Here is a 12,175-nt window from a genome sequence, read left to right as displayed (position 1 = left end):
AAAAAAATTAGCTGGGTGTGGTGGTGCACACCTGCAGCCCTCACTACTCAGGATGCTGAGGTGGGAGGATTGCTTAAGCCTGGGGGGTCAAGGCTGCAGTGAGCCATGTTTGCACTGCTACACTCCAGCCTGGGCAACAGAGCAAGACCCTGTCTCAAAAAGAAAGAAAGAATAAAGAGAGGTCCCATGTACCATTACTTAGTTTTCCCCAAGGGTAACATCTTGCCAAACTATAATGCAATATCATAACCTGGATACTGACATTGATACAGGCAAGATAACAGAGCATGCCCATCACCAGGGGATTACTCTTGTCGCCCTTCTATAGCCAGGCCCACCTCTCTCTCCTCTCATCCCTAACCCCTGGCAACTGCTATTCCTATTCCCTGTTGTTTCCTATTTCTGTAATTTTGTCATTTCAAGAACGTTATATAAATGGAGTCACACAGTAAGTGACCTTTAAGGATTGGCTTTTTTTTTTTTTCTCTCTCAGCATAAATCTCTTGAGATTTATCCAAGTACCGTGCGTATCAACAGTTCATTCCTCTTTATTGCTGAATAGTATTCCAGGAATAGATGTACTATACATTTTGTTGAACCATTCATCCATTAAAGCTCATTTAGGTTGTTTCCAGTTTTTGTCTTTTACAGACAAAGCTGCCATGAACATGTGTGTACAGGTGTTTTTTGAGAACACACGTTTTCATGTCCCTAAGATAAACACCCAAGTGTGCAGTTGCCAGGTTGTATGAGAGTTGCATGTTTAGTTTGATATGGAGCTGACAAACTTTTCTAGAGTTGCTAAGTCATTTTTCATTCCCACCAGCAACGTATGAGGGATCCGGTCTTTGGACCCTGGCTGTCATTTTGTGGTGTCACTTTTTGGTATTGCTATTCTGATAGAGGTGTGATATTTCCACGTGGTTTTAATTTACATTTTGATTATGGATAAAGTTGTTGAACACCTTTCATGTGCTTATCTACCATCTACATATTCTCTTTGGTGACAAATCGGTTTATGTCTTTTGCCCATTTTATAACTAGATTATTATTATTAATATATATGTTTTTTGAGACAGAGTCTCGCACTGTCGGCTGGGCTGGAGTGCAATGACATGATCTCGGCTCACTGCAACCTCTGTCTCCCGGGTTCAAGCAGTTCTCCTGCCTCAGCCTCCCGAGTTGCTGGGATTACAGGTGCATGCCACCATGCCCGGCTAATTTTTTGTGTTTTTAGTAGAGACGGGGTTTCACTATGTTGGGCAGGCTGGTCTTGGACTCCTGACCTCATTATCCACCCACCTCAGCCTCCCAAAGTACTGGGATTACAGGCGTAAGCCACTGCACCTGGCCTAGTATTTTTATTATTTTTTAAAGAGTTTTCAGAGTTCTTTATATAGTCTAGATCCTAATCCTTTGTCAGCTCATGATTTGCAGATATTTTCTTCCATTCTGTAACGTGTCTTTTTGTCCTCTTGAGAGCATCTTTTACAGACCAAAAGAGTATAATTTTGATAAGGTACAGTTCATCAGTTTTTGCTCTTAGGGGTGCTGCTTTTGGTATCAAATCTAAGAACTCTGCGTACACCAACATTCTGAAGATTTTCTGCTTTTCTGTTTTTGCTAAAAGTTTTGAAGTTTTACGTTTTATAGTTGAGTGCATGATTTATTTTGAGTTAATTTTTGTGTGAGGTACACAATTTATGTATTGCGCATTTTCTGGGTTTGGACAAAGGAATAGTATCATGCAGGGTAGTTTCACTGCCCTAGAAATCCTCTGGGCTCCACCTACTCATCCTTCCCACACCCCTCAATCCCTGGCAACCACTAATCTTTTTACTGTCTACAGAGTTTTGCCTTTTCCAGAATGTCATATGGTTGGATCCTACAGTATGTAGCCTTTTAACATTGGCTTCTTTCACTCAGTAATGTCCATTTAAGGTTCCTGCATGTTTTTTCACTACTTGGTCATTGCTTTTTAGTACTGAATAATTTTCCATTGCCTGAATGTACCAGTTTATTGATCTACTGAATAACATCTTGGTTGCTTCCAAGTTTTGGCAATTATAAATAAAACTACTATGAACGTCTGTGTGCCGGTTTTTGTGCAGACGTGTTTTCAGCTCCTTTGGGTAGATACCAAGGAGCGAGATTACTGAATCATATAGGAGTATGTTTAGTTTCGTAGGAAACCACCAAACAGTCTTTCAAAGTGGCTGTACCATTTTGCATCCCTACCAGCTGTGAATGAGAGTTCCTGTTTCATATCCTCCCCAGCCTTTGATGTTGTCGGTATTCTGGATTTTGGGTCATTCTAATAGGTATATAGTGGTATCTTGTTGCTTTAATTTGCATTTCTCATAGGATGTGGAATGTCTTTTCATATGCTTATTTGCCATCTGTATATCTCCTTTGGTATGGTGTCTGTTCAGGTCTTTGCCCCATTTTAAAGTTAGGTTGTTTGTTTTCTTATTGTTGAGTTTTACAAGTTTTTTGTATATTTTGGATAAAGTGGCCTTTTGCAATTTGCCGGAAGGATCCTGACGATCCGATCGGCGGGCGGGCGGCGGCAGCGGGTTTTGCCGGGTCGCCTGCCTGCTGCCTGCCCGCCCGCCCGCCTGCCCGCCTGCCCTGCCCGCCTGCCCGCGTCGCCCGCCCGCCCGCCCGTCTGTCGAGGATCTCGCTCACTGCAAGCTCTTGCCTCCTGGGTTCACAACGCTCTCTTTGCCTCTGCTAGCTGCCTGAGTAGCTGGGACTACAGGCTCAGCCACCACTTCAGCTAATTTTTTGTATTTTAGTGGTAGAGATGTGGTCTCGGATCTCCTGACCTCGTGTGATCCACTGGGCCGCCTCCCAAGCGGTTGGGATGCCAGAGCCACCGCGTCTACTGTGAATGTCCATCTTTCTAACAACATTTTAAAAGAGTATTTTTCTCCATTAAACCATTCTGCTCCATTGTCAAAAATCAGTTAGGCATATTTGTGTGGTTCTGTTTGCTATTCTGTCCATTGATTGTCTTGATTACTGTGGCTATATAATAAGGCTTGAAATCTCATTTTATTCTTTTCCAAAATTGTTTTTGCTATTCTTGCACCTCTGACTTTCCATACATACACATTAGAATAAATCTGTCCACATGTCTACAAAATAATTTTCTGGGATTTTGATAGGAATTATAGTCCACCATAATAATTTGAGGAGAATTGACTTTAATATACTGAGTCTTCCAATCTATGAACACATGGTAAGGTTCTCCACATCATATTAGGTCATCTTTTCTTTTCTTTTTTCTTTTCTTTTCTTTTTTTTTTTTTTTTGAGATGGAGTCTCATTCTGTTGCCCAGGCTGCAGTATGCTGCATCTCGCTCGCTGCAACCTCCAATTCTGGGTTCAAGCTTTTATTTCCCTTACTCTTCCAAATAGCTGGGGAGTACAGGTGGCCACCACACCTGGCCACCTTTTTGTATTTTTAGTAGTATAGGGTTTCACTATGTTGGCCAGGGATGGTCTTGATCTCCCCTGGACTCAGGATCTGCCCACCTTAGCCTCCCAAAGTGCTGGGATTACAGGTGGAACCGGCCACGCTTGGGCTCTATTTTTCTTTTCATTATCATTTCTGTAATCTTCAACATATAGATCCTGTATTATTTTGTGAAGTTTATACCTAAGTATTAGATTTTCTTTTGGAGGACTACTGGTATCCTGTTTTAATTTTATATTCACGTGTTCATTAATAATGAATGATTTTTGCATGCTGATTTTGTATCCCAGATCTTGCTGAATTAACTTTATTAGTTCCAAGAAGTTTGTTTGTTTTTGTAGATTTCGGGATTTTCTATGTACATAATCAATTTTATTTTAAAATATATGGGCAGTTTTATTTATTTAGTTTCTTTTTCCCATTTTGTACAAACTAACCTTTCCTTCCTTCCTCCTTCCTCTCTTCCTTCCTTCCTTCTTCCCTTCCCTTCCTTCCTCTTCCTCTCCCTCCTCCCTCTCTCCTTCCTCCTTCCCTTCCCTGACCTTTGATGACCTTTGATCGAAAGAAGAGCCCTTTGATCTGAAAGATCTGTCTGTTGAAAGATATCATTAATCGAATTATGTTCTATTCGACAAAATTTTGTTGATCAATAATTCATGATTCTTTCGGTCTGTTGATTGAGACCTGATTGATTTCTTTAATGTTGAACCAGTCTGAGACGATGATTGTTGATCTGACCGACTTTTGTTGACTTTATCTAATTCAAGAAGGGTTCTGTAGTTTTCTTTTATGTCTGGTTTTTGTATCAGGATAATACTAGCCTCACAAAATGAGTTGGGAAGTGCTTGCTCCTGTTCTGTTTTCTAGAAGAGATTGTGTAAAGAAATCTTACATTTTAAGAAAATGTTGGCAACTAATTTCAATTATTTTTAAGCACTCTGTGGGCCAAACAAATGTGCCTGCTGGCTGGGGTTGGCTCCGGGCACGTCTCCCAGTAATTTCCACTTAAAGGAATGTTCTGTCTTGTGTTTTAGAGTTGAGAAGGGCACAGCTATCGGGTGAGTGCCCTCAATGTGCAGAGTATGGGCCACTAGACATATTTTGGCCTTTAGTCCTGCTCATTAACAAACCAAGCAGCTCAGGTTCAACCCCTTCTTTGGGGTCTTATGGATCCTTTTGGACCCTAAGCCCCCTGCAGGCCCCCCTACTGGCTACAAACAAGATACAGCAGTGGGCAGGGGGTGGGATGGGGTGGGGCGGGAGGTGTGTGATTTTGTGCTTCAGGGGACATTTAGCAATATCTCACGACAGTTTTTGTTGTCACAACTCAGAGATAGAGTGCTACTGGCATCTGGTAGGTAGAGGTCAGTGTTGCTGCAGAGTATTCTACAATGCACAGAACAGTCCCCCACAATAAAGAATTATCCAGCACAAAATGTCAACAGTGCTGAGGTTGAGAAACCCTAGAATACAGGAATATTTGACTTAAACTGCTTTAACAGAACGCCTAGGGGAGGTGGGTAAACTTCTTTAACCTGCAATGAATTTCTACCTGAATATAGGCAACATTGAAAATGGGTTACATTTTTCTCCTCATTACTTTCATGAAACCTCACTGTCCAGAATTGAATGTACACTGTTTACTTAGGATAAACTCATTAGAAACGGAATTGCAGTGTCAAACGAAGGAATAGTACTTTCAAAAGGCTCTTGCTGTATACATTGTCAAAATGCCTTCCAAAACAGTGATGTCAACTTCTCCCACCAGGACATGAGAGCCTGTGTCACTGCATCCTTGCAGGTGATGGATGTTTTAATGCTTCAGATCTTTACTAATTAGAAAGGTAAAAGTGCTGGTGTGGGGGTTCAATACCCGCATCCCACTCCACCTGTCCCTCATTTCTCACCTCCTACCAGCTCCTGACTCCATCTCCCCTCCTCAGTCTTCATTCTGCTTGAGTGAGCAGATGTTTTCCTAGCTCTGCAAGTTTTCACTTCTCCAGCCTCAGCCCGACATGACCCTGTTTGGCGGAGGTTTGGGTCATGTCTGGCTGAGGTTGGAGAAGTGGGGTGGCCTTTAGGATTCCAGGACCAGATGAGGGTCTGCCTTTGGTAGAGAAACAAGTAGGAATGAAGCGTGGGTGTGTCTGGCTACGAGACTCAGGGCTCTCTCAGGGAACTGGGACTCCAGACCTATCTGTACCTGGTGACCCACAGCCATCCCAAGTCCCTCCAACCCAAACTCAGCTTCTGCCCCCATAATGCTCATCGTCCTGTGATCCCCCTCTTGGGTACCATGATCCACCCGGCCATCCAAGACAGAAATCTGGGGGTCATCCCTGACTCCATCCAATTCCACCCCCACATCTGATAAGTCACCCTATGTTTAATTAATTAATTGATGAATGGCCTGGCCATTTAGCCTTCCAAATTTCTGGCTAATTAGAACTTTTTTTAAAGTTGTAAGAGATAAAAGACTATCTTCAGTGACCATAAGCAGAAAAAGGGATTCTTGGCTTATAGAATTGAGAAGCCCACAGAGAGGTTCTGGCTGCAATAGTGGCTGAGTCCAGAGATTCAAAAGATGGCTCTGGGGATCCCTCTCACTGGGTCGTGCTCTGCTTTCCTTTGTGATTCCCTAGTGTCCAGGGAGGTGCCCCCAGCCTGGTGGAAAAGATGCCCTTGGCAGGTCCAGCCTTCCATGCTTCTTCCAGCCAATGGTCCAGCCTTCTCTTTTTTATCGAGACAGAGTCTCACTCTGTCACCTAGGCTGGAGTGCAGTGGTGTGATCTTGGCTCACTGCAACCTCCACCTCCCGGGTTCAGGCGATTCTCCTGCCTCAACCTCCCGAGTAGCTGGGATTACAGATGCATGCCGCCACGCCCAGATAATTTTTGTATTATTATTATTTTTCTTTAGCAGAGATGGGGGTTCACTATGTTGGCCAGGCTGGCCTTGAACTCCTGACCTCAGGTGATCCGCCTGCCTTGGCCTCCTAAAGTGCTGAGATTACAGGCATGAGCCACCGCGCCCGGCCTCAGCCTCCTGATCAGCTCCCATAAGGAATCTGAGTGACCCTGATTGTGTCATGTGCCCTCTCTGAAGTCAATCACTGTGCCCAGAATATGGGGCACTCTGATAGCCTCGTGAGTCATACACTCGCCCCAATAGGGCCAAGGTGGGCCCAGCTCTATACCAGCCGCTTCAATATCCCTTGGAGCAGTTTCTCAAAGGACATAAAGGCAGCACATATCCGTGAAATGATCTTTTCTAACAGTTTTTCTCCTCCCCATCCCTGCTGTCACAACCCTACCCGGTCACACCTGGATCACTGTGAACACCTCCAAACTGCTATCTTTGCCCCAGCGGGCACACTCCTCATCGCACCCAGGCCCCTAGCCCCTCAGGAGACTCTGACTATGAGTGCACTTGGAGGTCCCTGAATCCTGCTTGCTAGGGAATGTTTGGAAGGAAAGATGCAAGTCTGAAGAAACCTCCTGTTCACAGATTAAGGACCAGGCACTGAGGAGCAGCTGTGTCACCAGAGCAAAGGGTGAGGGACAGGCCTGCCCAGTCCTGGCCCTGTGTACTTCATACACCCTCGGGCTCCTGGTTCCTCCTCTCTCTCTGTTGTCTCATTTCTGGGATGCCATGGGCAGCGTGGGAGCATGCCTCCTGGGTTTGGCCTGGGATATGTTCCGCGATGCTGAATAAGGCTTATGTTGCCAGCAGAATGGCCAGGCGCAGTGGCTCACGCCTGTAATCCCAGCACTCTGGGAGACCAAGGTGAGTGATCACCTGAGGTCAGGAGTTTGAAATCTTCCTGGTCAACATGGTGAAACCCCATCTCTACTAAAAATACAAAAATTAGCCGGGCATGGTGGCATGCACCTGTTATCCCAGCAACTCGGGAGGCTGAGATAGGAGAATCGCTTGAACCTGGCAGGCTCAGTTTGCAGTGAGCTGAGATTACACCACTGCACTGCAGCCTGGGCAACACAGCAAGATTGTGTCTCAAAAAACCAACAAAACAACAACAACAACAAAACCCCACGAAAACAGCAGAGATTGTCCATCTGGTCCTGTTCCCTGTGACCTGTCCTAACGGTGAGATCCCTTTGCATTTCAGCAGGAGGACGCCGGCTTGCATAACGTCATCCTGTGGCCTCCAAACCCCGAGCCCCCACAGGTACTGGGGAATGTGCTGTTCTGCATGGCTTCCCTCTCAAGCCCCTTCCTAACGTCAAGATGGTTGCAAACATTTGGTGTGGCATGTGCATTTATATATTTAGATTTTCTCCTCCTCCCTCTTCCATTGCTTCTTCCATCCACCCCAAATAAGTTGTAAAACACAGTCGAAACCGACAGTTTATGTTTAGATTTTTTAGGATAGTATTTTAGTGTGCCTGTCCAAGAACTGGCTTGGTTGATACGTTCCACGGTGCTGAATAAGGCTTATGTTGCCAGCAGAAAGGAACGCAGATGCTGGGAGCCAATACTAACCCCTCTGAACTCTTCTACTTTGATATGATTTGTCTGCAAGTGAAGCTGGGGATGGGGTGGGGACCCCACCTTTGCCGCCTGTGAGCAAAACCAATTCGTTGTAAAAGAAGACTAAATTCTGAATCAGCTGTCAGTATCATGCAACAGTGTGCTAGCTGAGTTCCGCTGCTGTAGCTCTGCCCAAAGTGTTTGCCATCCACTAGGGAAGACGGTAAATAAGGAACTTTGCATCATCTCACAGTGCTTTTTCCTGGAGAGGACCTTGAGGTTAGTGTGTGTTTATGGGTGTGGTCAGGGTGAGGCTGTAAAACCCCTGGCTCCTCACTGGCCTGCTCTGAAGTCCCCTTCACACCTGGCCAGGCATGGCAGTCATCCAGGTGAAGTGGTGGCTCATGCCTGTAATCCCAGCACTTTGGGAGGCCAAGGCGGGCAGATCACTTGAGGTCAGGAGTTCAAGACCAGTCTGACCAACATGGTGAAAATACAAAAATTACCCAGGCGTGGTGGCACACACCTGTAATCCCAGCTACTCAGGAGGCTGAGGCAGGAGAAGTGCTTGAATCCGGGAAGCAGAGATTGCAGTGAGCCGAGATCACGCCACTGCACTCCAGCCTTGGTGACAGAGTGAGACTCTGTCTCAAAAGAAAGAGAAAATAAAAAAAAGCTGCTCTCCCCTGGAGGATGGCTGTTAGGTGGGCGCACCCGATGCATTTGTTTCTCTGCAGATCCCAGCAAGCAGTGATGTTTCAGGTTGTGAAATAACCATTTGCATAGAGCGTTGTGAAACCTTTTCATACGTGTGAGTTCATCTGCTTCTCCTCATTATCCCATGATCTGGGCTGATGACTCGTGTTTTATAGACTCAGAAGGAGCCTCGGAAGGTTAATCATCCCGGGTCATTTGGGTGAGTGGAGGAGTGAGAATTGGAACTCTGGGTCACTCAGGCTGCTGGGCCAGTGGTTTTCAAACTGGGTTCTGGGAAATCCTGGAGCCAACAGCAATGCTTCCTGGACCGGCCGAGGACAAAGAGGAAGTGGAGAGGGGAGAATCCAGCTTCCTGCCCCCAACCCTTCCACCAGCGCAACTTACCCTATATGGCCTTATAATGCAAGATAGCTCTTAGAAGAAAATGTTTTGGGGCCGGGTGCAGTGGCTCATGCCTATAATCCCAGCACTTTGGGAGGCTGAGGTGGGCGGATCACGGGGTCAGGAGTTTGAGACCAGCCTGACCAATATGGTGAAACCCCGTCTTTACTAAACATACAAAAATTAGCCGGGCGTGGTGGCGCATGCCTGTAATCCCAGCTACACAGGAGGCTGAGGCAGGAGAATTGCTTGAACCTGGGAGGCAGAGGTTGCAGTGAGCCGAGATCACGCCACTGCACTCCAGCCTGGGCGACAGAGCGAGACTCCGTCTCAAAAAAAAAAAAAAAAAACGCTTTGGAATCAGAGTTGGAAAGAAACACTAATCTGGTCCACCTCCATTATTTTTCAGCTTTGTGCATGGTGGATCCAAAGGACAAGGCACTTACTGCCATAAATCAGTGGCAGGTTGGAGACCAGAAGCCATCTTGGGGGATCCTAGTCCAGGCTCCCACGGGTGTCCCTGTTAGGGGAAGAGCATTTTGTCCAGCTCCATCTCACAGGGGTCTTCCATAGCGCTTTGCAGCAGAGCTCAAGAGCTCAGTCACAAGCTCCCACGTCGGGATGTGATGTGGATATGGTTTTTCATTGGGTTGGTGGACATTTGGGAAGCCCCTCCCTGCTGGGCAGCTGGTACTTATTTACGTGCTGTGATCTCTAGAGAAGCAAGACAAACAAGGGCCCTACTCTCTGGAACTTACAGCCAATCGAGGAGTCAGATAAGCAAGTGAATAAACAGACATCAGTGAATACATTTGAGACTTTACTGCATACGTATTGTTTACCAGGCATTGCTCTAGCACTTGAGAATCAGCAGTGAACAATTCGGCTGTGATCTGCTCGAATGAAGCTTCCTTATGAGGCGCTAATAGGCAAAAACGCATCCTAAAATTTCCAATGGTAACCACGGTCAGGAGGCTATTTATTTATGATTATTGCAGTAAAATATATATAACATAAGATTTACCATTGTAACCATTTTTAAGTGGACAGTTCAGTGGAATTAAGTACATTGCAGTGCAACCATCACCACCATCCATCTCCAGAACTTTTTCATCTTCCCAAACTGAAACTCTGTGCCCACATTCTCCCTCTCCCCAACCCTTGAGAACCTTTCTTTCCTTCTTTCCTTCCTTCCCTCCTTCCCTCCTTCCCTCCTTCCTTCCTTCTGACCGGGTCTTATTCTTTCGCCGAGGATGGAGTGCAGTAGTGCAATCATAGTTCACTGCAACCTCCAATTCCTGGGCTCAATCAGTCCTCCCTCCTCAGCCTCCCTAGTAGCTAGAATTATAGGCATGTGTTACTGCAGCTGGCTACTTTCTCTCTGTGAATTAAACTACCGTAGGTACCTCATGTAAGTGGAATCATATAGTATTTGTATGTGATTATTATTTCACTTTTGCGACTGGTTTATTTCACTAAGCATAATGTCCTCAAGGTTCACCCACGTTGCTGCATGTCACAATTTCCTTTCTCTATAAGGCCGAATGATATTCCATTGTATGTATAGAACACATTTTGCAAATCCATTTTTTTTTTTTGGAGACAGAGTCTCACTTTGAGATCTCAGCTCACTGCAACCTCCACCTCCCAAGTTCAAGTGATTCTCATGCCTCAGCCTCCCGAGTAGCTGGGATTACAGGCGTGCACCACCACACCCAGCTAATTTTTGTATTTTTAGTAGATGGACGCTTGGATTGCTTCCACCTTTTGACTGTTGTGAATAATGCTGTGATGAATATGGGTGTCCATGTACGTATCTGAGGCTCTGCTTTCTATTCTTTCGGGTATATACCTAGAAGTGGAATTGCTAGATCAGACGATAATTCCATGTTTAAGTTTTTGAGGAACCACTCAACTTTTCTACAGCAGTTGCACTATTTTACGTTTCCACTAGCAATGTACGGATGTTCCGGTTTCTCTACATCGTCTTCAACACTTGTTACTTTGTGTTGTTGTTTTTAAATTACAGTCATGTTCGTGGGTGTGAAGTAGTATGTCGTTGTGGTTGGGGTATTTTTGATGCAGTGCAGGGGACAGCTCTCTGTAGACACCTGGTGTACTGAGAAGGAGACAGCCACATAAGGTTTTGTAAAAGGAACATTGTGGAATAAGGTAACAGGTGTGTATAGTATAGGAATAGTGTAACAGGTGTGGGAGGAATGAGCTTGCTGTACTTTAAGATCAGCAAAGAAGGCCAGAGTGGCTGGAGAAAAGTGGATGAGGCAAATTATGGTGAGCTGTGCAGCCAGGGAAGTGGCTCATTTTTGTAGGTCCCGAGCAGCCCTGTTAAGGAGTCTGGCTTTCTTCTACCTGTGGTACAAAGCCATGGTGAAAAAAGAGCATTTCACTGGGATTTGAGCCTGTGTGCTCACTCACCGTGGGGGTGAGACCCCAGCAGTCAGGGCTCCCTAAGGAGGAAGCAGAGCAGCTGATGGTGAACTTGTACCCAGCTCCGTCTGGGTTCAGCAGACTTGAGACTCAGCACTCAGTCTGGCTGAGCTCCTCAAACCGGCCAATTGGAAACTGACAAGCGAAGGACTGGTTAAAACCAACCAGCCACATTTCCTTCCAAACCTCTCTGGCTTTTGCTTTGTTGAGTCCCAGTGGCTAGTTCAGGGAGATGGTCTCTGAGCCTTCGCAGGAGCTGCAGTCCCTCATATATACCCATCTGTGTGAGTAAATCTCCTCTGCTTCAAGCTCAGGGTCTTGGGTTATTCTTTGCAGTTCAACAGTCACGGTGCCTGACTCTCTTGTACACAAAAATCAAGGGGCTGAGCCCCTCAGCTGTGTTTGGCTCATTATTCTGGATGGGGCTGAGGTCCGGGGATAATAGAGAGCAAGAAGCCTGGGCGGCCAGGCTCCCAGGTGAGGTTTTTTGTAGGTTTTTGTGGTTTCTTGTTTGTTTTTGTAGGAGATACCTAGGAGGGTAAAAGGAGTGCACTCAGTAGCGTTGTAACCAAACCAAAGCTTCAGTCACTCACCACTTGTAGAGTCCAATTAACAAGAGCTACAGGAGTTTGAGACTAGCCTGTGCAACATGGCGAG

At 45.7% G+C, this 12,175-nt stretch overlaps 1 protein-coding gene across 23 annotated transcripts in view; it reads left to right on the top strand.

Moving 5' to 3' along the window:
• TACC2 (transforming acidic coiled-coil containing protein 2) overlaps positions 1-12,175 on the top strand; it is a 255,604-nt gene that overhangs the window by 27,725 nt on the left and 215,704 nt on the right. For 20 of the 23 annotated variants that reach the window (XM_021943772.2, XM_021943783.2, XM_021943782.2 and 17 more), the window contains exon 3: positions 7,611-7,670. The exons of 2 other annotated variants lie outside the window; for them this stretch is intronic. In XM_021943772.2, the coding sequence (XP_021799464.2) occupies positions 7,611-7,670 (60 nt within the window). The remainder of the gene's footprint in view (positions 1-7,610; positions 7,671-12,175) is intronic. One more of the 23 variants, XM_021943764.2, reaches the window with a different exon arrangement.

The sequence above is a fragment of the Papio anubis genome, chromosome 11, assembly GCF_008728515.1.
Source record: "Papio anubis isolate 15944 chromosome 11, Panubis1.0, whole genome shotgun sequence".
Lineage (NCBI taxonomy): Eukaryota > Metazoa > Chordata > Mammalia > Primates > Cercopithecidae > Papio > Papio anubis.
Note: the sequence above shows the minus strand (reverse complement) of the source record. Positions and strands in the feature narration are given on the sequence as shown.